Genomic DNA, 27,717 nt, shown 5'->3' on the forward strand with positions numbered 1-27,717 from the left:
CCCTGCAAAAATCAGTTTTAATCCCGCCCCCCTTTCCGACTGCCGCCTTGCAACCAACCTATGATACACCTACTGCCTGGAGCTTCCCTATCCCAGATAAATTGCTGCCGTTTGCTGTTGCTGAAATCCTGCTGGCCAGAAGTGACTGCTGTAGTGATCTAATTTTTTTATTTAAGCAACCACATACCAGTTGCCTGCCACTCCCCTCCTGCTTTTTTTTTTTTTTTTGAATTTGCAAAGTGAGGTTCCATCTTTAATGCCTTCATCCTCTCAACAGTAAGTATTCAGCAGACCTGGAGACTAATTGTGGGCAAAGAGTAGTTAGAGGTCACATTTATCAGCATTGAAAGGCCATTCATGTTCGCATACAGGAAACTGGGGCATTGAGGATTCCCCCCCCCCTTTTTTCCTCCTGGGTTCATTTGTGAGAGCACATATCATTTATGGGAGAGTGTCTTTTTCCAGTTTTCTCTTAAAGCTTCCATTTTCTGTTCATACCAGATTGAGAGGAAAGAAAGATTTCTCCTGCAGTGATTCCAGTCTTTGTTCTCATTACTCTTCCCAGTGGTGAGATTGGAAGCTTAGTCCCTCTAACCTTTTTTTGACTGGGTCCTTCGCTGCTGCTTTGAGAAAGTCACAAGGGCCCTGACCTAGATAACCCAGGCAACCCTGATCTCAGATCTCAGAAGCTAAGCAGGGCTGACCCTGGGAAGTACTTGGATGGGAAACCTTGGAATACCAGGGCCAGGATGCAGAGGCAGGCAATAGCAAACCATGACTTCCAGGCACACACATACTCACACAAATACCAAAAATAGAGAAAGTCACAAGAGAAAGTTGTTGGGGTGAAATGCTGATTTTGTTAACGGCCCCTTCCCTTTTCCCCCTCCAATGACTGGATCATTGCCTTTTCCTCCTCTGGACCCCTGTAGTGTCAAGATACCCTCCCTATCTCTCCTCCACCCAAAGACCCAAAAAGCTGACCTATGCAGAGTTTGGACAGAGCTATGCATGCGTGAGAGCCAAGCCCGGATCCGGAACCAGCAGCTGCTGCAAGACTTTGCAGGACTGGAGGCCCAGTTAGCAGATCTGGCAGCCAAGGTGGATGCTCTGAGGAGGAGGAAGGTGAGGATAGCCAGAGAGTTGGCAGGGATTATGGTGAGCCAGCCAGGGACACAGATGAGAATTCAGCAGCAGGGTACCTGCATCTTTTTCAGGCTCTGCTGTTGCGTGTTATACATGTTGACAACTGGCAGAATTTCAACTGATTAAAAGTTTTCCAGAATGGAGATGCAACTGAATTTATGCTTGTTAAGCAGAAGAGATCAGAATTTTGCTAGAAGTAGTAAAGAATACAAACCAACCCAAGATGAAATGACTCCAGGGCATGCTTGTATAATCAGCAAAACCCATAGATCCCTCTCCAAAATTACCTTTTCAATTGGCGAGTTGGGATTCAAATCAATAAATGACAGCACCCTTGTTGCCAGGGTAGCCACGTCCCCCCTGGCCACTGGCAGGGAATGAGAGGTTAGGGTTGCCAACTCCAGGTTGTGAAACTCCTGGAAATTTGGGGCTGGCGCCTGAGGAGGACAAGGACCTCAGGGCAATCATGCCACAAAGGCCACCCTCAACAGCAGACTTTTTTCTTCAGGGGAACTGATCTCTGTAGTCTTGAAATGAGCTGTAATCCCAGGGGATCCCCAAGTCCCACTTGGAGGCTGGCATCCCTACTTGGCAAGCAAATGTGAAATTACTTCATAAAGAAAAAAAACCCAGGCATTAGAGGTTTTCAGATAATGAAACATTTATCATAAATCTAACAACTTTGTATCTAGAGGTAAATCTGGAACATAATGGCTGTGAACTAGGGATGGGCACAGACTGGGGGAAATGGTTCATTTTGTTTTGTGATTCAACTGATTTCTGACCCCATTTGTTGGTTCGTGAGGTGTTAAATTCACCAGGAGTCTTCAGCAGCCTGTCCTCTATCCCCCCCCCCCCAAGTTTGGCAAAATTGGATTTGGAATGTCCAAGTTCTAGCCCCCCAAAGCAGGTGCCCCCAGGAAAACTCAGTTTCAGCTCTCACTGACAACTCTTCGCACTGCAGAATGGGAGCTCTGTGATTGGCTTCTGGAGCTGCCAATCAAGCTATGGACACCTGCTATGGGTATTTCTATGGCTCCTGGAAGTCCACTCGCAGCATTGTCTGGCAATTGATTGAATCAGTGCCAGGCTGTCTGGGAAAATGAACTGCCAAAAACAAAACACCATGGTCAGAAGCAGTTCAAAGTGATCCACTAATCAGCTCAATTCATGCACGAATCACGATTCATGGTTCAGTTCGTGTCCATGCCTACTGTGAACATGTCACCATTCAAAAAGGGCACTCAGAACAATGGCAAGTCCTAGAAAACACACGGCCAAGTAAAAGCAGGGCTTTTTGGTAGCAGGAACTCCTTTGCATATTAGGCCACACTCCTGTTATGTAGCCAGTCCTTTAAGAACTTACAGGGCCTACTGTAAGCTCTTGGAGGATTGGCTACACAAGAGGGGTGTGGCCTAATATGCAAAGGAGTTCCTGCTACAATAAAAGCCCTGAACATAAGGAAAAGATAAAGTCCAAAATGTCAAGTTAAAGAAATGCAGGGCTGTTCCTTTCCCATATGCTCTTCAGTGGCTCTTGCTGCTGCTGCTCTGGATCCTCCCCCCCCCCGCCCCTTTGAGCCAGCAAAGTTCCCTCTCTCCAGCTCTAGGCCTTCTTTCTCTTGCTGCAGGCCCAACGGACTGAGGGGGTGAGGCTCTCGCAGAGGTTAATACAGGAGCAATGTGACTAAGTGCCTACGCTCCCTAGGCCTTAAATTCTAAATCTTTTCATAGAAATACAAACATGTTAACGTAAAAACGACATGGGTTACACTTTGATGTGAAATTGCTTCAGAAAGAAAAAAAAAAATCGAAGTGTTACTGGTTTCCAGATAACAAAACATTTCTCATAAACCTAACAACTCTACAACTAGATCTAAATCTGGATCATAAATGGCTGTGAACATAACACCATTTGTAGAGACAGGAACTTCGGTGCCCTTCAGAAAGGGCACGAAGAACAAAGGTGAGGTCTAGAAAACAGAGCCCAGTAGCATAAGGAAAAGAGAAAGTCTAAAATGTTAAGTAAAGTAGTGAAGGGCTGCTTCCCTCCCGTATGCCGTTCAATAGCTTTTCCTCCTGCTCTTGGGCAGGCAAAGAATTCGGCAGTTCCCTCTGTCCACCAATAGGCCTTCTTTTGCAGAGGATAATACAGGAGCAATGTGTCTGTAATCTGGCCTTTTGATCTCTAGGTCTTAAATTCTAAATCTTTTAATAGAAATAAAATCTTAAAGTAAAAAATGCCAATGGGTTACACTTTGATGTGAAATTGCTTCAAAAAGAAAAAAAAAATTCCAGATGTTACAGGTTTCCAGATAATATTTCTCATAAATCCTAGGGCTTAAATTTGCACAGGGTAATACAGGAGCCCCGTGGCGCAGAGTGGTAAAGCTGCAGTACTGCAGTCCTAAGCTTTGCTCACGACCTGAGTTCAATTCTGGCGGAAGCTGAGTTCAGATAGCTGGCTCAAGGTCAACTCAGCCTTCCATCCTTCCGAGGCCGGTAAAATGAGTACCCAGCTTGCTGGGGGGGTGCAGGAAGTGTAGATGACTGGGGAAGGCAACGGCAAACCACCCCGTAAAAAGTCTGCCATGAAAACGTTGTGAAAGGAACGTCACCCCAGAGTCGGAAACGAGTGGTGCTTGCACAGGGGACTACCTTTACCTTTTTTAATACAGGAGCAATGTGAGATTGCTTTAAAAAAAACAAACCAGGAGTCACAGGTTTCTGGATAACAAAACATTTCTCATAAATCTAACAACTTTACAACTAGAGGTAAATCTGAATCATAAGGGATGTGGACATAGCACCATTTGTAGAAATAGGAACTTCAGCGCCTAGGGTTGCCAAGTCCAATTTAAGAAATATCTGGGGACTTTGGGGGTGGAGCCAGGAGACATTGGGGGCGGAGCCAAGAGCAAGGGTGTGACAAGCATAATTGAACTCCAAGGGAGTTCTGGCCATCACATTTAAGGGGACTGCACAAATTTTAAATGCCTTCCTTCCATAGGAAATAATGAAGGATAGGGGCACCTTCTTTTGGGGCTCATAGAATTGGACCCCCTGGTCCAATCTTTTTGAAACTTGGGAGGTATTTTGGGGAGAGGCACTAGATGCTATACTGAAAATTTGGTGCCTCTATCTCAAAAAACAGCCCCCCAGAGCCCCGATACCCGCAGATCAATTCCCCATCATTCCCTATGGGAATTGTTCATGGAGGTGCATGATGGCTCTGGGGGCGGGGCTTCCCCCGCTGGCCAGCTGGCTGGGGGGAGGGGGGAAGCCTGTAAAACCGGGGGATCCCCCTTTGGGACCTGGGGTTTGGGAAGCCTATCAGCGCCCTTCAGGAAGGGCAAGTCCAAAGAGAAACTCCAAAAACTTACATTAAAGAAGTGCAGGGCTGTTTCTTCCCCTCTTCAATGCCTCTTCCTGCTGCTGCTTTTCCCCCCTCTGACTTGGTCCGACAAAGAAATTAGCAGTTCCCTCTGTCCAGTTCTAGGCCTTCTTTCTCCTGCTGCAGGCCCAACTGACTGGGGGGTGGGGGTGGGGGTGGGATCTTGCACAGGAGCAATATGACTAAGTGCTCTATGTCCTTTTGCTCCCTAGGCCTTAAATTCTAAATCTTTTAATATGTTAATATTAAAAATTTAATAATATGTTAAAGTAAAAATTAAATGGGTTACACATTAATCTGATAGGCTGTGGTCTCTTGATGAAATTGTTAAAAACACACGATGTGTAATTAATTAATAGTATTAATAAGATCGGGAGGTGGTTACACAGGGGGCTTGCCAGCTCCAGGCGGGGGAATACCTGGAGATTTCTGGGGGAGAGCCTGAGGAAGTTGTGGTTTGAGGAGGGGAGGGACTTAAGCGGAGTATAAACAGGATAGTAACCAAGGGGGCTGGCAGGTGGCAGTTTAACACAGTAGACCTTACTTCAGAGGAAACCTGAAGTAAGCTCCATTCAGAGGCTGCATGAAGGAATGGAGAAGCTGCTCTTTTTTTGTTTTGACTGAGCAGCCAGTGTTTTTTCCAGGTCAGGGCTAACCCTTTAGAAATGCTAATAACCTCCCTGGCCAGAAACAATGACACACTGTCAGCTAGCAGGGAACTGAAAACAGCTTTTACCTACAAAAGGTCCCTCCTCCCCCTCACTCTCTCTTACCAGAGCAGATCTTCTGGCCGGGCTGGACAAATTGGGGAGGGCCATTGCCTGATGAGAGGTATAATGCCATAGAATCCACCTTCCAAAGTGGCAATTTTTTTTGGTGAACTGATCTCTGTTACCTGGAGAACAGTTGTAATCCCAGGAGATCTCAAACTGCCATCTAGAGGTTGGCAACCCCACTGCACAGGTGATGGGGGAGAAGAAGATATTGGATTTATATCTTGCCCTCCACTCCGAATTTCAGTGTCTCAGAGCAACTCACAATCTCCTTTCTCTTTCTCCCCCACAACAGACACCCTGTGAAGTGGCTGGGGATGTGAGAGCTCTCACAGAAGCTGCCCTTTCAAGGACAACTCTGCAAGAGCTATGGCAGACCCAAGGCCATTCCAGCAGCTGCAAGTGGCGGCATGGGGAATCAGACCAGGTTTTCCCAGATAAGAGTCCACATGCTTAACTACTACCAGGGTTGGGGGTTTCTTTTAGCAGGAGCTCCTTTGCATATTAGGCCACACACTCCTGATGTAGTCAATCCTCCTGGAGCTTACAGTAGGCCCTGTAAGATCTTGGAAGATTGGCTACCTTGGGAGTGTGTGGCCTAATATGCAAAGAAGTTCCTGCTACAAAAAAAGTCCCGACCACTACACCAAACTAGCTCAAACTGGGAGCTAAACGTTGGCCTCAGTGGGGTAAAAAATAATGACTGTCTGGAGTGAGTTTCCATCTCCCCAAGTCACAAGCTGAATTGAGACCTGCAAACATGAGTTTTAGAGAAATAACAATCCTGGGAACTATTTTCCTCAGACTCCCAGAATCTCACATTGGTTAAGCCTTGACTTAAACTTAAGCCTTTGTTCTTTCATTTGTGTGGCCCTGTTAGAAAAAAGCACAATGCCTGACCACATGGACTTTTGATATGACCCAGCATGGCAAGTCTTTTCTGTGATGGGAAGGAAATCTGGTCTGAAGTTTAAAAGAGTTAAATTGAGCCTCTTTGGCAGATAGAGGGGGAATCAGAAACCAAGACCAAAAACTGCCTTTTGTCTTAGAGAGATTATGAAGAATTCCTGCAGAGGCTGAAGGGGGACCTGCCAAAGCACCTGGGAGCTAGTAGGAGGCAGGTAAGTGGTTCAGGTGGCCACAAGATGGGAATAAGATTCTCTAGGCAAAGTATATTCCTTGTAGAAACTATATTGGCTTTGCTGTTAAAGCTGGAAAAAAATTCCTGTCCATTCAAGGCTGCACAAATTTTTCAAACTCAAATTCCAGTATTTTTAGATTTTCAAAATTACAGTGTTTAGTCAGTGTCACACAGCAGGGGTCCAGGAAGGGCCTTCTACTGGCTACCACCACTCTGGTATGGGTCAGTCTGGAAAGACCCAGAGCACCGACCCTGTGTCTTCCTTCTTAACAAAACACCTTCTATCTGTGACTAAAGAGTCCTGAGGACCCAGGCAGTATAACAATAACAAGTTTATTATAAGTGCTCAAAAAACAACAGGTGGTTTGTAGAAACTTTTAGTGCCACAGTGAAACTTGAAGACAGTAAAGGTTGGTACAAAGAAATAAAAGTCCTGATGTGACTAACTAAACATTCCCTTCTTTTAATACCAAGAGACTCACCCACCACTCTCAAGTGGGGGATTTCTTCCAGATGTGACCTCACTCTAGCCCAAACTTTTAAAGAAGAAGATAATTTTGGATTTATATCCCACCCTATACTTTGAATATCAGAGTCTCAGAGCGGTCACAATCTCCTCTACCTCCCCCCCCCCCAATAAACACCCTGTGAGGTAGGTGGGGCTGAGAGTGCTTTTACAGCAGCTGCCCTTTTAAGGACAGCTATGAAAGCTATGGCTGACCCAAGGCCATCTTTTCAGAGAGAACAACCTCTCTCCCAGCTGAACCTATTTATTCTTTTCCTTCCAGGTCCCTCCCCACTGGGCAAGTTTTTCCACCAAAACCGCTGCCACCTTATCAGAGGAACAGAAGGGATCCTGGGAAATGTAGGCTCTGTTACTATTCCAATACAGGCTTCCCTGGGGCCTGTAGGCTGCACTAGGCCTAGGGTTGCCAGGTCCGACTCTGGAAATATCTGGGGACTTTGAGGGTGTTGCCAGGAGACCTTTGGGGTGGAGTTAGGAGCAAGGTTGCGACAAGCATAATTGAATTCCAAAGGGAGTTCTGGCCATCACATTTAAAGGGACTGCACACATTTTAAATGCCTTCCCTCAATAGCAAATAATAGGGCACCTTCTTTTGGGGCTCATAGAATTGGACCCCTGGTCTAATATTTTTTAAACTTGGAGGGTATTTAGAGGAGAGGGACTGGATGCTATGCTGCAAATTTGGTGCCTCTACCTCAAAAAACAGCCCCCTAGAGCCTCAGATACTCGTGGATGAGTTCTCCATTATACCCTATGGGAATTAGTTTCCATAGGGAAAATTGGAGTGCCCAGCAGACATTCTCCATTCCCCACCCCAGCTTTCTGATGTCCCTGAAGTGGGTGGAGGGCCTCCAAACCAGGGGCCTGCCCTACCTGGGAATTAGCAACTCTGAACACAGCAAATACATAACAGGCCTACTAACAGTTACACAGCAACCCAATGTAGCTTTCCACATAATGTAGCTTTCAGTAACAGTTACACAGGACCCAATGTAGCTTTCCACATAATGTAGCTTTCCACATAACAGGACCCAATGTAGCTTTCCACATAATGTAGCTTTCCACATAACAGGACGCAATGTAGCTTTCCACATAGGTCCCTTTAAATGTGATGGCCAGAATGCCCTTTGGAGTTCAATTATGCTTGTCACAACCTTGCTCCTGGCTCCATCCCCAAAGTCCCCAGATATTTATTTAATTGGACTTGGCAACCCTATTCACACATTCTCTTCTTCATTTTATCCTCACAACAATCCTGTGAGATAGGTTAAGCTTGGAGTCTGTGATTGGCCCCAGGTCACCCAGCAAGTTTCCAAGGCAGAGTGAAGATTCAAATCCCAGATTCTAGATCAACATCCTGATCATTATACATAAGACACTGGCTTCTTCTCATTATAGTTTCTGTAACACTGCCTATCTTCTAAAAACAAAGTCTACTTCCACATAGCGATGACGCTTCATGTAGCTTTCATTGCCACTACAAACACAGAGGCATTTTCTGTTGTAATGGAACCTCCATATGGCAGTTTTCTCCACAGTCTCCTTGCTTCAGCCCCTGCTGCCACCCCACCCTGGGCCCTGCCACTGGAAGGCTTCTTTGCTGTAGCATAATGATCTGCTTACAAGGTCCTCTGAATTCCCAGCTCTCATTTTTAAGGAAGTATGCCTCCTGACCCTTTTTGTTGCAGAGTTATGAAGGGAAAGGTACTGGTTTTACATTTTCCCTTATAACTCCACAATGAAAAGGCAAGAAACATTTTTAGGAACGAAAGATTAAACTAGTAGACCATTATATGTAACAATGCTATCATGATCTAGCAGATATCAATTTTAAGCCCCACCACAAGTCCATTGGCAGGGAGGTCATAGCAGCCATAGACGGCTGAAGTAAGGAACATATGGGAAAAACTTGTTTGTGGATGCTCTGCTACACCTACAAATGCTGCTGCCTTCACAGCAGCAAGAAGAGCTTAAAGAGTCTCATTTTCTTGTGTGGAAGAAATCCAGGCTGGGGGAAAACCATAGAAAAGCTTTAGAAGATGGCTTCATGTGGATACTTGGGAAACAAAACCTCTGGTCATGTGGATGCCAAATAAAATCAAAACTTGCATGTGGAAGCAGCCCAAAAGAGAATGCTATTCTAATTCTTATACACATTTATGTGGAGTTAATTAATTAATCAACAAGAATTAGTCATTTTATCTAGTGAGTCTTAGTTTCTGCGTGTGTTTAGGCTAAATGACAATATGTCAAAGTTATAATATTAAGCATGAACTGGCCAAATTAATCATTTTCTACCCTGCTTTTTTGAAACAGCCAACAGTTCAAAAGTAAAGAAAAGAAAAGAAAAGTGGAGCCAAACTAGCCATGATGTGCTAGATAAATGATCTGAATCTCTTTCTTTAAGTAAAACTGGCTGCAGGGCCCTAAATGGATTAGGGCAGCAAAATAAACATTGAACTTAATGTGCCATAATGTGCCACTCACCCAGCTTGTGGAGGTCCTCTTGGAGCTCTTCACAGTCAGCCTTGGTTTTCAACCGTCCTGAATAATTTTGTTTCCTCTGCAAATTTGGCCACTATACTGCTCACCCCTAGTTCCAGATAATTTATGAATAAATTAAATTGTACTGGTCCCAGTACCAATCCTTGTGGGACCCCACTCCTTACTTTCCTCCATTGTGACAACAGTCCATTGATTCATACAGTTTACCTCCTGTCATTTAACTAGCTTTTACTCCATAAGAGAACCTGTCTTCTTGTCTCATGATAGCTAAATTTACTCAGGAGGAATCTTTGGTGAGGCATCTTGTCAAAAGCCTTCTGAAAGTCCATGTATACAATGTCTATCAGGTCATAATTGACTGCATGCTTGTTCACTTTCTCAAAGAACTCAAAGGTTGGAGAGGCAGGACTTTCCCTTTGCAGAAGCCATGCTGATTCCCCCTTAGCCGGTTTCATCCCTCTGTGTGCCTAAGATCTTTGATTTCCTTTCATCTGATTCAACAGGGTTAAATTCTAATATGAAATTTCACAAACAGCTGATATTTGGCATTCAGACCCCAGTTGAATTCAGCTGTTCGTGTTTAATTGCTCAGGTAATCTCTATTTTTTTAATTAAACCTCACAGTACTTTGGCATGTCAAGAAACAAAGAAAATCCCCAAGCTTGGTAGGGTTATTTATGTAGAGTATGTGAACAAGGATTACACTTTTTTCCATCTCAGACCTCATTTACCTTTTTGTTGCTTTTTGCATCTAGGGTCTGGTCTCAGAGAAGCCCCCGGAATTGCTGACAAGGCCACTCTTTGCTGACTGGGATGGGCAGTTGCCTTTAGAAATTGAGTACCAGAGTGAACCATTGAACTTATCTCCTTTTGACATAGCGCCAACCCATGCCACAGGAGCTCAAGGGAGACTAGGGCCAGGGTTTTGGGAGTATAAGCAGAGCAAAGCCTCCTTTGACCATCCTTTCTATTCCCCCACAGCTCACCCTGTCAGAAAACATGGTGGCCCAGCCTTCCCTCCCCCGTGGTCTCCACAGAGACTGCAGAAGAATAAAAAGGCCTGGCTCTTTCCTGGTCAAGGAAGAAGCCATTCTTCATCCTCTCAGCCTTGGCCAGTCCCTGGTAAGACCACTGTATTAGGGAGAGGCCGTCGTCTCCCAGAAGAATGGCTGGAGCCTGTCATGGCCCAGGCACTTGAGGGTCAGACCATAGGCAGTCCCATGGTCAGCAATACTCTTCAGGGCAAACAGGCAAAGAGGCACTCCAATCTCAGCAGGGGAGGCTCAGCAGAGGAGCATCATGACATGGCTATGAAGAGGGAAGGCCACCGTCTGCCATGTGACCCAGCAGGGCTTTCCTATCATCTGAGGCTGCGTGGAGAGGCACCCAGCCATGTGGATGGTGAGGTCAACATTGATTTGACTCTTGAAAACCCCTAGGGGAAATTGAGGTGGGAACTCTGCCATTGGGTCTGGTACTCTGTTCTTCCTCAGAAGCTTTCCCATCTATCTATTGCTTCTGAGGCTGAAGCTGACATGAAATTCCAACTTCCTCCCCTCTTCTTCTGGCCACTTCCAGAAAGCCACCTTGGGCTGCCACTGATGCTTTCCGGCAATGACAGTTCAGGTGCCTCAGTCTCCTCCTCAGCTGAGGTGAATTCTGGGCACTGGGTGGCTGAAAGGAACACCAAGGGTTTGCCTAGGCAACAAAGGATGAAGGCAAAGCAGCAGGATGCAGACACCACAATGATCTCGAATGAGGAATGTGCACATATGTCCTGGGAAAGGTACCGGTCTGTTTTCTAAGACTCCTTTTATCCCCCAAGTCACTTCAGATACTTTCCCCATCCCACTCTTGGTACTGGAATGTCATCTGGTATGGAATCAACCCTGATTCCTTCCTCAACTAGCAAGGAAGCTATGGAGCCTGTCCAGGCTACAGTTGACAACTCTGGATTGGGAAATACCTGGAGAATTTAAGGGTGAAGCCTGGGGACGGTGGGATTTGGGAAGGGGAGTGACCTCATCAAGGTATATTACCATCGAATCCACCCTTCAAAACATCCATTTTCTTCAGGGGAACTGATTTATGTTGTCTGGAGATCGGTTGTAGTTCCAGTAGATCTCTAGGTTCCTTTGAGCTAGCGTTGCCAGATCTGTGTTGGAAAATACCTGGAGACTTTGGGGGTGGATCTGGGAGAGCGGGGGGGTTGGGGAGGGGGGGGGGGCTCAGCATGATGCAATGCTGTAGAGTCCACCCTTCAAAGCAGTCATTTTCTCCAGAAGAGCTGATCTCTGCCAGCTGGAGATCAGTTGTAAAAGTGAGAGATCACCAGGCCCCACTTGGAGGCTGGCAACTCTCTTCTGAGCGCTTCTGTTTGACAATTCTGTCTCTTCCTACTTCCAGATCCCCAAGACTGCTGGAACATGAAGAAATTGAGATAATTCAAGGATCTAGGAAGGTATCGAGGGAGAAGATGCTACTTTGCTGGGAAGAGCAAGGAAATGGAGAACTCAGAGAAAAGGGGGAAAGCAAAAAGGGGATAAGTGTTGAATCAAGAGAAGAAGCCATACAAAGATTGGATTTGGATGCCCTTGGAGAAGGGGGAGAAGCCACAGGAAGTCTGAATTTGGGGCTAGAACAAACTACAGAGGAATGTTGGCCTCTGAGGGAGCTAGGGGCTCAGGAAGATGAGGAGATAAGTGAGAGGGCTAGAGGACTGGAGCAGGGGCAAGGAAACCAGGGTGGTAGCAGTGTGGGTGAAGTAGGCACAGCTGGGGAAGACAATAGCCTGGAGTGTTTTGATCAGGGCCAGGAAGATTTAGAGGAGGACATAGTAGAGGAGAAAGGCCAGGCAAACTTGGGACCAGGAAGTCAGGAGGAGGAGAGTGTGAAGGAGAAAAGCAATTTGCAGTGTAGTAATGGAGAGGAAGAAAAGAGTGATCAAGAAGCAGAAGGACAATCCAGTGAGAAGACTAGCAAGCCAGACAGGAGTGAGGAAAGCCAGAATGGCATCAGTGGAGACAAGGAAGGAGACCTGGAGCGCACTGATGGGAGCCAGGAGGGACCCACTTACCTCAAAGAGAAAGAAGAAGCAGCCAGTACCAGTAGCAGCTCGGATGAAGTTATTATAGTACCCCAGATGGGCGTCACATCAGAGCAGTAAGTTTCTTCTTCCCGCATAGTTAAGGCTGGGACTAAAGTCCTATTCTACCCTTTCTGGGAATGGATCCTCCCTCCCATTACATTGTTGCTTTCTTTTCTTTAAGGGACAATAGGGGGGACTGTCAAACCCCCAGTTTGCAGAGTGAGGGGCCTCTAGCAACCAAGGCAGGTAAGTGTAATGTTCGGATTCCTTCCCCAATTAGATTTCTAAGCCTTATCAAGGTGGCCTACAGAAAATGTCTTTCCCAGTCCTCCACCTCCTATCCTGTGTGGAACAAGGACAAAATGTGCATCATCAGCAGAACAAGTCTATTGAATTGAAGATGAGTATTGATCACAGATCAGCAGTTTAGAAGTAGAATGTGCATAGAGTTTCCCACAAAATAGGAAAGGCCAGCTGTCTTGTGAGATCTAACATGGGCCTTGCTTGCATTTCTTGAGGATGACATCTTTTTGGTCTTTGTGTAGGGTTAATTCTATGGGCAGGATTCTCTAGAGGATGTGTTCACAAATTTTATTTCTTTGCCAAACTCCAATATTAAAACATGTTTTTGGAACAATATTTACTGCCTGAATCTCATTAAGGTTGCTAGATAACCTTTTATGTATTAAAAAAAGCAAAACTGTGAGCAGCATCAGGCTTTTTTTGTAGCAGGAGTTCCTTTGCATATTAGGCCACACACCCCTGATGTAGCCAATCATCCAAGAGCTTACAGGGCTCTTAGTACAGGGCCTACTGTAAGCTCCGGGAGGATTGGCTACATCAGGGGTGTGTGGCCTAATATGCAAATAAGTTCCTGCTACAAAAAAAAAGCCCTGAGCATGACTATAAATTCAGGGCTGGAGAGAGGACCCAAAACCAAGCCAGGTTGTAGTCAACTCTGGCTTCGGCAATTACTGGGGGTGGCACCAAGGGATGGCAGCTTTTGGGGAGAGGAGGGAGGTCAGAGGGGAAGTGAAGCCATAGAATGTGCCCTCCAGAGCTGCCATTTTCTCCAGGGAAACTGATCTCTGTAGAATGGAGATTGGTTGTAATTCCAGGAGAACTCCATCTGAAATATGGCAACCTAACCAACCTGTAAGGGCCCAAGCCAAAGAGGAAGAATTACATCCTTACTTGTTCACATAGAAACCTCAAACCACAGGACATATTCTAGGATAAAAACAGTTTAGGTGAATAACAAAATCTTCAATTGAATAGAGTGCATGAGCAGAGAAGGCCAGCCAGAAATACGCACCTAATTTGCAATTAGCTCTAATCCTTCTGAGACTAAAAGTGAAGCTAATCTTTATGTGCCCCAGTTAAAACCAGGATCGGGGTGAGGGAACGAGGCACATGATATTGACCCACCCAGAACTGGTATTTGTGGAGATAATGTGGAGCCCTTGTGGGGGAGGGGTTGTGACTCACTGATTTAGCCCCTGCTTGGTTCAGTCCCCAGCATCTCCAGTTAAAGGATCACTTTAATCCTGGAAAGCCACTGCCAGTTTCAGGGCTGGAAAAATTCCTGGAGATTTGGGAGTGGTGCCTGTAAAGGATGGGGTTTGGGGAGGAGAGGGACATCAGCAAGGCATAATACCATGGCATAGTGTCTACCATCCACAGGAACTGTTTTCTCCAGAAGAACTGGTCTCTGTTGTCTGGATAGCCATTGTAAGTTCCACCTGGAGACAGTCCCACCTGGAGAATGGCAACCCTTGTAGACAGTATTGACTTTGATGACCAGTAGTCCGATTCAAAATAAGGCAACCATGTGATGTGGTGGCTAAAAAGGCAAAATGCAATTTTGGGCTGTATCAACAGAAGCATAGTGTCCAGATCACACGAAGTGATGGTTTTGCTTTACTCTGCTCTGGTAAGACTTCACCTGGAGTATTGTGTTCAGTTTTGGGCACCACATTTTAAAAAGGATATAGACAAGCTGGAATGGGTCCAGAGGAGGGCAATGAAGATAGTGAGGGGTCTGGAGACCAAGTCCTATGAAGAAAGGTTAAAGGAGCTGAGCATGTTTAGCCTGGAGAGGAGGAGGCGGCTGAGAGGTGATATGATCACCATCTTCAAGTACTTGAAGGGCTGTCATATAGAGGATGATGCAGAATTGTTTTCTGTGGCCCCATGAGGTAGGACCAGAACCAATGGGTTGAAATTAAATCAAAAGAATTTCCGGTTCAATGTTAGGAAGAACTTCCTGATCATTAGAGTGGTTCCTTAGTGGAACAGGCTTCCTCAAGAGGTGGTGGGCTCTCCTTCCTTGGAGGTTTTTAAACAGAGGCTAGATGGCCATCCGACAGCAATGAAGATCCTGTGAATTTAGGGGGAGGTATTTGTGAGTTTCCTGCATTGTGCAGGGGGTTGGACTAGATGACCCTGGAGGTCCCTTCCAGCTCTATTATTTTATGATTAATGTGTTTACTTGGTGGAATCGTGGAGGGGTGCTTTAGCCTGCCAATTCTTCCCCAGAACCCTTCCCTCCAGGGAAAAAATATTAAAATTTCCAGAAGGACATTAACAACTATGGCTGCCAACCTCCAGGTGGTGGCTGGGAATCTCCTACTATTATGATTGATCTCCAGGCAATGAGATAACTTCCTCTCTGAAAAAAGGGCCACTTTGGAAGGTGGACTCTGTGGTATTCTATGCCACTGAAAATTTCTCCCCTCCCAAACCTCACCCTCATCAGGCTCCACTCCCCAAATCTCCAGGTATTTCCCAACCCCAGGTAGAATTGATGGAATGGAACACGGTAAGCTCCCCTCCTTTCATCACTGATTCTCCAATATATAGAAGCAAAATTAGGAGCTCCTGCATTTTCTCTGTAACTGGACATTCTGCAAAACAAAGCTGGTTGTGTTATGAAAATGGCACTACAAAGACAAGAGGCTTCTGTGTTTAACTAGGGAGTAGAACATCCCATGGAATACTCTAAAACCGTGCGGAACAAATTACAAGATGTATTTCTGCTTCTGGTTTCATCCGTCTCCTCCTGTTTACTTTTAAAATGAATATGATTGGCTACAGACTGAAAAGCAGCTAGTGCTTTGCTGAACAGCAGTACTGCAAAACTGCCATAAAGTTGTCATAAAAGCAAATTGCTTGAAAATGCTGTAAGATTCCACTGGATGTGTACTGTGTAAAACTTCAGCATCTATTTGTCTGTGCGAGCTACTGAATCACACCATCTTTGGGGGGTGGGGGAAGAGAAAGGAAGGATGCTACATTGTGACACATGACAACTTTTCACTGAAGTAGGCATCTGGAGCCCTTGTAGAGAAACAGGAATGGAACTCTCTTCTTAAGGTTATCATATTTTGAAAAGCAAAAAAAGAAGACTGTTTCCTAGATGGAAATTCTTTACAACATAAGAACCTGGTATGCAGCATACAACATTAAGCAAATCCAGTTAGACTGCACTGTAATTTCATAAAGGATAGATCCTTATTATTCTGTCAAGTCCCTTAACACAGGGTGTTTTGCAGGGCTTTTTTTTCTGGAAAAAGAAATGCTGGAACTCTCAAGAGGGAAATGGAGGAGGGGGGGGAATGGATGCACCGCAAGAACTTTAAAATATTTTTGGAGAATGTTGTTTTCATGAAGAGGTTCCGGAACTCAGTTCTACTGCATTCCTCCAGGGGGGGAAAGCCCTGGTGCTTGGCCAGAAGAACAAGGAACTAGACTAAATTCACATATCATAAAGTACCCTTTCCCAACCATAGGAGTTAATGTAACTGCCAATTAACTCTGTGACGAGCATCTGACATACATGTTCACAATAAAGCTCAGCCTATTCTGACTCTCTGGATCATGAAGGTCAAGGAAACTCAGGGAGAGCTAGGGTGATGAAGAGAGTTCAGGAAGCTGCGTTCTGATACGCTGTCTGTTTAGCATTTGATAGCCTATAAACATTCTAAAAGGCAAGAGTCATGTGAAGCAAAAGGCATTACAGCATTATCTATACCAGGAATATCACATCATCCGAAACAGAACCAAAGTTTTAACTATAGAAGCTAATTACTATAGAAATTGGAACAGCATAGGTTTAGCAGAGGACTGAAACTCAATCCAGCCCTAATTCCACAACAGCTATTAATTAGAAATATTCCTAATTTCCCCACCCCAAAGGAGGAATTTTAATCAGTTTTTTTAAAAAGTGCTCAAAAGAGAATGGACACAAAAAAAGAGGACATCTGACAACCCTACACTCTCTTGTTTCTGCAAATTCAGCTTGTTGTCTGTTTTCTGTTGCTGTTTCCTCAGAACCAGCTGCCTTCTTAAAGTCAAAACGGCCACTTCGAGGAGTTGGGATAGAAAAAATAGAGAAACCTGCTATGTGGAGGCCCTGTAGCCGCAGTTCTTTATCTGCAGCTACGCCAGTAGTAGGGAAACCACCAAATCCCATCCTTATGTGGCAGAACCTGTGTCTTACTAGTTTTCAGCTTCCATTGCCCAAGGTTAACAACAGCATCTCAGGAGGAGGAGGAGATAATGGTGGATGTGCTTTGGGTAGCTGGTTTTGTCCAAGAAAGAGATAACTCCATCAGTATTACTTTGAGAAGCAATGTAACTGTGGCAGACAGATGGCTGTCTAGGGAAAATTAGGGCTTTAAATCTTTACATTCAGCTCCTACTGGAGGGCCAGATAGGAGCTAATTTTATCACCTTTCTTGGTCTGCCCCTTCCAAAGGCAGAAAGATTTGGCATTTGTAGTGCATGCTTTAATAATGTTTTATTATTTATTTATTACTTTAAATTTCCATCCCACCCTCTCCGCAAGCGGACTCAGGGCTGCTAACAACATTCATTTTTACAGATTAAAACCAATAAAAGATAATTACAATTTAAAATTTTAAAAACATTTCATTTCATGGTGTTGTATCACTACAATATAATATAAGTGGTGATCACATAGTACTCTATAATGATGTAGGGTGGCAGCTCTCTCCAGGTTAGATCTCAAAGGCCTGTTGAAACAGTTCGGTCTTACAGGCCCTGCGGAAAGTAGAGAGATCCTGCAGGGCCTTTATGGCCTCCAGGAGAGCATTCCATAATTCTGGAGCTGCCACCGAGAAGGCTCTAGCTCACGTCAGCCGCAACCTAGCCTCCTTTGGTCCAGAGATGGACAATAGATTTTTTTGTCCCTGAATGCAGTGCTCTCTGGGGAACATGTGGAGAAAGGCGGTCCCGCAGATAGGCAGGCCCCTGACCATAGAGGGCTTTAAAGGTCAATACCAACACCTTGAAACGGACTCAGAACACAATAGGTAGCCAGTGCAGCTCTCTCAGCACTGGTCAAATGTGTTCCCACCGGGGGAGCCCCATTAACAGCCGTGCCGCAGCATTCTGCACTAGCTGTAGTTTCCGAGTCAGCGCCAAGGGTAGCCCCATGTAGAGAGCATTACAGTGATCTTTTCTTGAAGTGACCGTAGCATGGATCTGGAAAACTGTAACACAGTTTGTATTGGACTGCCCAGGAGGTGATATGGAAGTTACAAGTCCTCCAAAATGGAGCAGCCCATTAAAACTAATAACGTTGGTGTTATAGTATCAAAGAAAACTGTTATAAAATGTACAGGTGGTATATGACTCCTAAAAAGTTAGCAAAAATGAACAATAAGATGCCAGATAGATGTTGGAAATGTAAAAAGCGTGAAGGTTCTTTCTACCATATGTGGTGGACTTGTGAAAGAGCGAAACAGTTTTGGCAAATGATTCAACAAGAAATTTCTAGAATCTTGGGATATGAATTTAAGAGAACTCCAGAGACTTTCCTATTGGGATTACAAATAGAGAAATTTCCAAAAGAAGATAGAACTGTAATTTGGTACTTGCTTTCAGCTGCTGGGACATTATATGCGCAGTTATGGAAGCAAGATAAAATACCAGAAAAATGAGACTGGATTGTAAAAGTTATGTCATGGAGTGAAATGGATAAACTTACAAGAATCTTGAAAAACTATGATTTAGAGGGATTTAAAATGGATTGGGATAAATTCAGAAGATATATAGAAAAAGAATGGAAAGTAAAAGGACATTGGGTGATTTTTGAAAATACCACTTAGGTTTTTAGAAGAAGAAAGAAGATGAACTATAATAACTGGGTGGGACCCAGCTTTATCTGCTTATGGATGACCGGCGGGTCTGCGCCTCACAAAATCTGGACCGGGCATTACAGGCTGTGGCTGGGTGGCTCAAGCGGAGCGGGCTGCGGCTAAATCCGGCGAAGACAGAGGTCCTTTGCTTGGGCCGTCGGGGTCCGGGAAGGGAAATACCCCTCCCAGTTTTTGACGGTGCGCCGCTGACTGCGACGCATAGAGTCAGGAGCCTGGGGGTACTTCTGGAACCTTCCTTAACAATGGAGGCCCAGATAGCAGCCACTGCCAAGTCTGCATTTTTCCATCTTAGGCGGGCAAGGCAGCTGGCTCCCTTCCTGGAGTGCAATGATCTAGCAACAGTGATCCATGCTACGGTCACCTCGAGGTTGGACTACTGCAATGCCCTCTACATGGGGCTGCCCCTGTGACGAACCCGGAAATTGCAGCTGGTGCAGAACGCCGCCACCCGGTTGTTATTGGGGCTCCCAAGGTGGGAGCACATTCAGCCGGGACTTCGGGCTCTGCACTGGCTACCAATACCTTACCGAGTTCGGTACAAGGTGCTGGTTATTACCTTTAAAGCCCTATATGGCCTAGGACCTGCCTACCTGAGGGACCGTCTCTTCCCACATGTTTCCCAGGGAGCACTGAGATCAGGAACTCAAAACCTCCTGGTTGTCCCCGGGCCAAAGGAAGCCCGTTTGAAAGCTACAAGGGACAGGGCCTTCTCCGTAATGGCCCCATCTTGGTGGAACCAGATGCCGGAAGAGGTAAGGGCCCTGCGGGACCTTACCCAATTCTGCAGGGCCTGTAAGACAGCCCTCTTCCGGCTGGCCCACAGCTAACCGGCATCGAACACTGAACACCGAAATACTGAATTTGAAATCGAATTTGAATCGAGTGTAGCTTTAAGACCGCTGTATGATTTTAATGTTTATGTATATAATAATTGTTTAGATTTTTAACTATAAATTATGAAATGTTAATTTAATGCTTAATTTTATATTTTATGTTAGTTTTACATGTTGTAAGCCGCCCTGAGCCACCTAGTGGGAAGGGCGGGATATAAATCTCAGATAAATAATAAATAAATAAATAAATAAATAAAGTATGAGAATTGTGGGGTTTTTTATTTCTCTGCAAAATTATATATATATATATTCCTTTTTAAAATAAGATTCTTTTAAAGTTAAAGATACCTTTTGATATTAGAATTTTAGGCAATTGGCACCGGCGGAAGTCAAGATTTGGGGGGAGGGGAGGAGGGAAAAGTGTAATGTATGGGGAAGATAGTGTTTATTAATATTTTATTAGTATTGGATATAATTACCATATATTACCAAATAAAATTGTTTAACTATAAAAAACTAATAACGTTGGCTGCAGTGGTCTTCTGCCTTTCTAGGTTCAGGACCCATTTTTACCATCCAGGTGACAGCATAGGATCTACTGAGTGGGCTACCACAAGACAGAAAATCACAAGACACCAGAGTCATGTGTCAGGAAGGAGGAGATCATTCCAATTTTAGTATATGTGCTGCCAAAGTGAGCAGGAGGAGAGAATCAAAGTAACAGTTTAACTGGTTGTTTTCAGGTTCTCTGCCATGAAGTTCTATATCCACTGTATGTTAGTTTGTGGTTTTGAAATGCTTATTTGTAACCATGCTTTAATCAAGAAAGTGCAGGAGGGAGTAAGGAGAACATAAACTCATGCTAGCTTGCTACATGCAAGCTATCACTAGGAGCTTGCTTATCTGGTCACTATAGTAATGGGCCGCTATGGCTGGAAGATGTAGCCGTGACCTTGGAGACACCTGGGAAGATGTGTTATGCCATAAAAATGAATGAATAAATAAATAAATAAATAAATCTGGTACCAGCTCATGGGAACTATAATGGACACTGTGAGGTAGAGAGGCTTTTGTGTGCATTTTGTTGTATCTATAATAATTATATAATCTATAATAGATTTGTATCTATAATCTATAATAGAGCCAGTTTGGTGTAGTGGTTAAGTGTGCGGACTCTTATCTGGGAGAAACAGGTTTGATTCCCCACTCCTCCACTTGCAGTTGCTGGAATGGCCTTGGGTTAGCCATAGCTATCGCAGGAATTGTCCTTGAAAGGGCAGCTGCTGTGGAAGCCCTCTCAGCCCCACCCATCTCACAGGCTGTCTGTTGTGGTGGGAGAAAATATTAGTGATTGTAAGCTACTCTGAATCTCCGATTCAGGGGCAAAGAAAAAAAAGCCTTCCTCACCATCAGATGACCTCAGCCAGCAACAATTCTGCCCAGGGGTCATTTGGTAAAAAAATATAGCTACTAGAATGCCCAATCCCTGCCCCTCCCAGCTAACCCCCCCCCTTCTTTGCCGCCCAGACCTCCCGGGGAAATCTCCCCAAAAGAACATACTGCAAGGCACATGAAAGCTCATACCTTGAAGAACACTTCATGGGTCTAAAGTGCCAGTGGATGCCAGCTTTTCTCTCAAACACTGAGAGCGAGGGAGAAGGAAGGAGAGGCAACCCAGCTCCTCTCTGCACAACACAGAGATGGGGTGGGGCTAGCTTTGGCTATTCTTGTGACCCGGTAGCGAGGCTTCTCTGGCCCAGTACCAGGTCATGACCCTGCAATTGGGAAACACTGCCCTACACCTTACAACAGCACTACAGATAAGATTAGAATGTCAATAGCCAATCCATATACAAAAGAACCCCCTCAGGTAAGCTTCTCCATTAGCATGTCACAGCCCAGGAAGCACCCAGAAGATAATGACTCACACCTACCCCAGCTGCTGGAGTAGATATAAATCACCTGCCTACCAACTTCTTCTCAATTTGACCCAGAGAGAACTCCAGTTTTCTGGGTCCACCTCTGAGGATACCAGTCATGGTTACTGGTGAAACGTCACGTCTCACAATGCCAAGACCATGGCCACACAGCCTGGAAAATCTACAACAACCAATCTGCCTCTTTCCTTCCTTCCTTGGGGATCCAGGAGGAGGAGGAGCCTCAGCCAATAGAAAGAAGAGATGCTTGGCTCAGTAGCTCTGCTGTGCAATTGAGAAAGCCTGACAAAGCAAGCTCTGCCTCCCCTCCCCTTCCTCCCCAAGGGAGGAGCCTCAACTAATGGAGAAAATAGAGGTTTTGCTCTGCTGTGTGATTGAGCAAGCTTTGCAAAGCAAGCTGTTATGCAAAAGGAAGTAAGAGAGAGGGAGAAGGAAGCAGATGACAGCCAGTTGCTCAGGGGCCTGATAGGAGCCCTCCGGGGGCCTGATTTGGTTCCCGGGCCATGTGTGACACCCCTGCCCTAAAAGTTGTTGCGAGTGAGTCTTAAAAATTCTCCAAGTAAATAAATGTTGCCATGTTTAATGGATCTAGTTCTACTTATTGCAGAATGTGAGACTCCAGTGAATTCAGTAGTATTTGCTATCTGGATAGGTGGTTAGGGGAAATAGTGAAGAAGCAGGCAGTATTTAGTATCTTGGAGCCCACAGTGACATGCATTTACCTTGGGTCAAGATGTGTCTGCTCTTCCTCTGGAAGAATAATGCTTGTGCACCTGTGCCCCCTGCAAAAAGCATAATGGGAACAGTGCTTTTAGCAAGGATAGCAGACTGTCCTTGGCAAATAGGAATAGATGTCTTTTCTGTACCTCACCATGTTTCTTTAGACTTTCTAGCCCACCCTTTGAACTAAATCAAGTCCTTGAGACATACAACACACATACACATTAACATCACATAAAAGGACAGTGGAGTAGCAAACAGGGTTATTTGGGAGTCAATTTACAATCTGCTAAACAAAGATTCTTTAGTCCAAATGGGGAGCTTTCTCATGGAAACTTATAGCAACAGTGTTACCTTCCCCCTTTCTTCAGGAAAATTTCTCCAACTCATGTTTATTCTTTCCAAACACAGAATCTACTGGTGAGGAGGAAGAGGAGGAGGAGGAAGAGGAGGAGGAAGACAATGAAGAAGAGGAAAGTGAAGCTGATACAGATATTGAAGCATCCTTGGCTCCACACTCCAATAAACCAGAAACTACAAGGTACATCTTTATGTCCTCCTTGCCATGCTGCACTTTAAGAAACATCACTCCACTCAGGAGGAAGGTCCCCTGCAAAAGAACTATTGAAATGAATGGTAGCCATGTAAAGCTGCTAATTGATTTCACTGTGACTTGGGCAAGAACTGATCATCCTGGGCAGTGCCCCTAAACACTGCCAAGTTGAGTCAGACTGGGAGCTCTCTCTTGCTGTTCTCCCTGCTACTATTAACTATCTGGTGCATTAGAACAAAGTTGGAGCCCAGTAGGACCTTTAAGACCAACAAAGTTTTATTCAGAATGTCAACTTTTGTGTGCATGCACACTTCATCAGACAATGAATCTGATGCATTTTTATCCCACTCTCTGCAAAGGAGCTCATAGCGGTGTCCATGATTCTCTCACCTTCCTCTTATTCTCATAACAATCCTGTGAGGTAGGTTAGGCTGAGAGAGAGTCTGGGCCAAAAATCACTCAACAAATTTCATGGTAGTGAGAATCTGAATCCAGGTCTCCTGGATGCTGGTTTCATACTCCAACCACTGTACTGCACTAAAGCCCAATGTGATGTTTAGGAGAACCTGCTATATTTTTCTTTTTGCCTTCTCTTTGTTTTACAAATAACTCAGGCAGAGAAATGAAGCTGTTTGCAATATTTATTTGGCAGCCCATACCACAGTTTGTTATAAATGAAGCTTGAAAATTAGCATCACTTCCCCCAGATTCTCCATTTTCATGCAGGCATAAATGTGGGGCGGGGGGGGGGGGGATGACTTCTCAAAATTGGTTGGGCAATCAATAGGCCTACCTTTCTTTGTGGAAAAGATTTCTGCAAATTTCCACTTGGTGGGGTGGGGGGTGGAGAGCTGCAAAAATATTAAATAAGATAGATTTATGGAAAGGTGAATATTATTTATAAATTATTGGAATAGTCAGTTTTTGGCTCAAATGGCAGCCATTTATTTGAATTAAAGCAATTGTAACTATAGTTAATTTGTAATAGTAATTATTCAAATGTGCAACTTTTGCTTACTGAACTAGCATTAATGTAAAAGTATTCTCCAGTTTTGGAAGATGATCCCAGTTTTCTGAGAGATTTTTTTGCCTTACTTCAGATTTTTTTCTCTCTCTCCGTTGTGAGGTCAGGGCTCCATCTACTGGCCCTCAGCTCATAGTGCTGCAATGTGACATAATCATGTGTTCAGGGAGCAAGTCTTCCCAAACCTAGTAGGACCTTGCTTCTGAGCGAATATGCATAAAACTAGGCTGCAGATAAACTTATCCAGTCTTCTACCTTATCCAGGTATCCTCTGTCCCAAATACGGATGCCAACCTTCAAGTGGAGCCTGGGGGATCTGGAATTACATCTCATCTCCAGACTACAGTTCCCCTGGAGAATTTATTATTTATTTATTTATTTATTTGGTGACTTCTATCCCGCCCTTCCCACAAGTGGCTCAGGGCGGCCCACAACAACAACAAAACAATAAAACAGTAAAATCAGAGCAAGTTATTACCTCTAAAATCAGACAATTAAAACCTAAAAACCTTAAAATTAAACATTAAACTATACAGTATAAACACAAAAATCTGGTAGCTACATTATCTCATCAGGCATAGGCTAACCGGAAGAGGGCTGTCTTACAGGCCCTGCGGAACTGAGCAAGGTCCCGCAGGGCCCTCGCCTCTTCCGGTAGCTGGTTCCACCACATAGGGGCCATTGTGGAAAAGGCCCTGTCTCTAGTTGCCTTGAGACGCACTTCCTTCTAGCCCTGCTAGAATGTGGATGCTTTGGTGGGTGGCCTCTATGGCATTGCACCCCCTGAGGTCCCTGTCCTCCCCAGGCTTCATCCCAAAATCTTCAGAAATTCCCCCAACCTGGAGTCCACCTCATTTAAAAATATAACACACAGCCTTGTGGTGTATTTAGCTGGCATCAATTATAGACATTTTTATAATCTAACCCCCACCCCCACCCTGAATCACTCAAATTTTTGTTTGTTCAAAGGTACAAACACAAATTGGTTGGCATTCAGCTCAATACTGTTGCATATACTAGTTTTCTCAGAATCCTGGGGACAACTCATACTCCTTTTTGCCGCCAGATCATAAGAATCTCTAGAATTGAGCCTATTCAGCATAAGTGTTGAACTCCAGGTCCAACTCAAGAAATATCTGGGAACTTCAGGGGTGGGACCAGAAGCAAGGTTGTGACAAGCACAATTGAACTCCAAAGAGAATTCTGACCATCACATTTAAAGGGACCATGTGCCTTTTAAATGTCTTCCCTCCATTGGAAATAATGGAGGATAGGGGCACCTTCTTTTGGGGCTCATAGAATTGGACCCCCTGGACCAACCTTTTTTGAAACCTATGGGTTTGTTTTTTTAAAGAGAGGAACCAGATGCTACGCTGAAAATGTGGTGCTTCTGCCTAAAAAAATAGCCCTGCTAGAGCCTCAGATACCCATGGATTGATTCTCCACTATACCATATAAGGCCGGTTTCCATAGGGTATAATGGAGTGCCCAGTAGACATCCCGCCACCACTTTCTGATAGCTCTGAAACATAGGAGTGCAGAGTGAGACATTATTCCTCTGTGCGAGAGAGATTCTGAGTAGGGGGTGGAGCCTAATTTCAAAGTCTCGTTTGCCTTCTTCCTAGGGAGCAGCAGGAAGACACTGTGACTCCAAACTTCCAAGGTGAGAGATCATATCCTGGGCAGTGAAAGCTGAATTTTTCAGTATGCACAAAATATGCCACTTGTTGCTTGCTTCTCCAAGAGTGCCTTACTCAAGATCTGGCGATTTAGAATTTGTGTGTGTTTTCTTTTTTGTTCTTGCTGTAAACTGTGTCACAATCTAGTGTGCAGGAAGAGTGAATTTTTTGAGGTGAGGCTTAGGGACTTAGTTTCTTCTAGGAAATTCTAGGCCTCCCACTTGCATTTTGGGGTTTAGTTTAACACCACCACCCCCCCCCCCCCAAATATAAGGCATATTCCTGCCCCAGTGGGTTTAGTAAGAAATCAAGTAAATCTGTGTCTTTGTTCTGATGTATAGGGTTGGAAGGCACACATCTGGAAAGGGGAGATTCCATTCAAGGCAGAGCCCAGCCCAGGGTCTACTCACCTACCCAAGGCAGGGCATATGGAGTCAAGAGGCAGAGCCCCTCTGCTCAGGGACAGAGATGAAGAGTCAAGCTGCAGAACCAACAGAAAGTATTAATGCAGACTGAATTGCACAGCTCTTGTTCTTTGACTGAGACAATGCAAAGAGGGAAAGGGAGAAGAAAAGGCAGCCAAAAGCAACTGCCATGTTTGGACGGTGGGAAACTAGATACATAAGATCTGGAATTTAGCCAGCTTTTCCATCTGAGCCTGCTTCCACCACTAAGGAGACAACATGTGCTCTTTTAGGCTGGCAGCTTTCTCCATTTTATTAGTCTTCCCCTTTCCCTTGCTATGACCCACATTCCCCTTTCTCCTCCTCACATTGCTTTGATGTGCTTCTTGTCTCCTGCCTGCCATGAAGCCCCCTTTTGTCTTTCCCAAAGCTTCTCTCCAGAGCTCATAACCATTGGTTCCTGCCAGCCCACCTCCCCACCCTGCATCCAGCCCCATTTTTCCATGTCTCCTGAGCAGGGCTCTTTTTCTAGCAGGAGCTCCTCTGCATATTAGGCCACACACCCCTGATGTAGCCAATCCTCTGAGATCTCCAAGCTGCCTCCTTACATTCTCTTTCTCTCTCTCACCTAGTCCTTCTTTCTGTGTTCTTTACAGATATGCACACAGCTGTCTCATGGATTTGCTATGAATGAGATAGGACTGAGCATCAGGATTCTTGAAGATTCTAGGAACTGGGACTTATTAAAGTAGTATTTCATTTTGACTGAAGTTTTTTTTGTTGGCAGCTGTGTTTTACATTTTCTGTCTTGCCTCCACTGTATTCATTTTTAATTAATAAAACCCATATTTTAACCAATGGTCTAATGAAAGCATTGCATCAATCTACAGTCTGGGTATACAGAAAATCAGGACCCCAAAAGCCCAGGCTTGGCCATGTGCAGTATCTCCATCGTTCCCTGGGAAACACTTGCCACTGGAAAGCCAGCCAGTTGGAAACCTTGAATGCAAAGGCCTTGGAGGAAATGACAAACACTTTGCATGTGTTTAACTGTACTCATAATGAACACCATTAAAGAACTTGTAAGTGTATTAAACGGCTTCAGTGAGTTCTGGGTGTTCTGCGATGATTTCTTTTTCAGGCGCTGTACATATACAGCAAAGCTCTACAACATTTCAAAGCCTGTTGAGGGATAATTTAGAAATTTAAACACATACTAGTAACAGCTGTGAGTATGGAATTAGAGCCTAGGAAGACAATTATCTTTGTGTAATTAAAGTGATAAAGAAGGTTGAGATCTTTGTGAGTGAGGGAGGCTGGTGGATCCTTTCTGCAGAGGAAAAGGAGGCCAGAGGTCTGGTAGCTCTCTCTCTCTCTCTCTCTTTTTACCATGGTGACTGAATTGTCTTCTTTCTTTCACAGAACTCGAGGCTGACTCAGAAGAGGCAAATAAAGACGGGGATCTACATGACAAAGACGATTTTTATGACTGAAGCCAAGAGCAGAAAATAAAAAATAAAAAAGAGGACAGGAAACAGAGTTCAGCCGGTCACAGAAGGGATGAAGGACATTTGGCAACACTGCAGTTGCATTAACTTTAGCACGCTTCTACCATCTTTTTGTCCATAGTGGTGAGAAAAATAAGGAAATAATGGACCTTGCCCTTTCCCTCCCAGGCTGCCTTCCTGGCTTCTAGGGTCCTTCCAGCAGGATTGACAGCCTTTCCACCCCACATGGTAGAAATCTTGTGCTGTTTAATCAATGGTCAACATTTTAAACATTTTAAAATATATTTGCTCTGGAGTTTTT

The 27,717-nt window shown here is 44.7% G+C and overlaps 1 protein-coding gene across 1 annotated transcript; it reads left to right on the forward strand.

Moving 5' to 3' along the window:
- The first annotated feature begins 876 nt into the window (after positions 1 to 876).
- Positions 877 to 27,401, forward strand: LOC132579453 (transcriptional regulator ATRX-like). The gene is made up of 9 exons (XM_060249868.1): positions 877 to 1,125; positions 6,363 to 6,434; positions 10,241 to 10,886; positions 11,064 to 11,271; positions 11,892 to 12,647; positions 12,755 to 12,957; positions 22,660 to 22,789; positions 25,451 to 25,488; positions 27,331 to 27,401. Exons 1-9 carry the CDS (start codon positions 892 to 894, stop codon positions 27,399 to 27,401), a joined length of 2,358 nt encoding a protein of 785 aa, XP_060105851.1. The 5' UTR covers positions 877 to 891.
- Positions 27,402 to 27,717: the final 316 nt, after the last annotated feature.

Source organism: Heteronotia binoei, chromosome 1 (assembly GCF_032191835.1).
Source record: "Heteronotia binoei isolate CCM8104 ecotype False Entrance Well chromosome 1, APGP_CSIRO_Hbin_v1, whole genome shotgun sequence".
Classification (NCBI taxonomy): domain Eukaryota; kingdom Metazoa; phylum Chordata; class Lepidosauria; order Squamata; family Gekkonidae; genus Heteronotia; species Heteronotia binoei.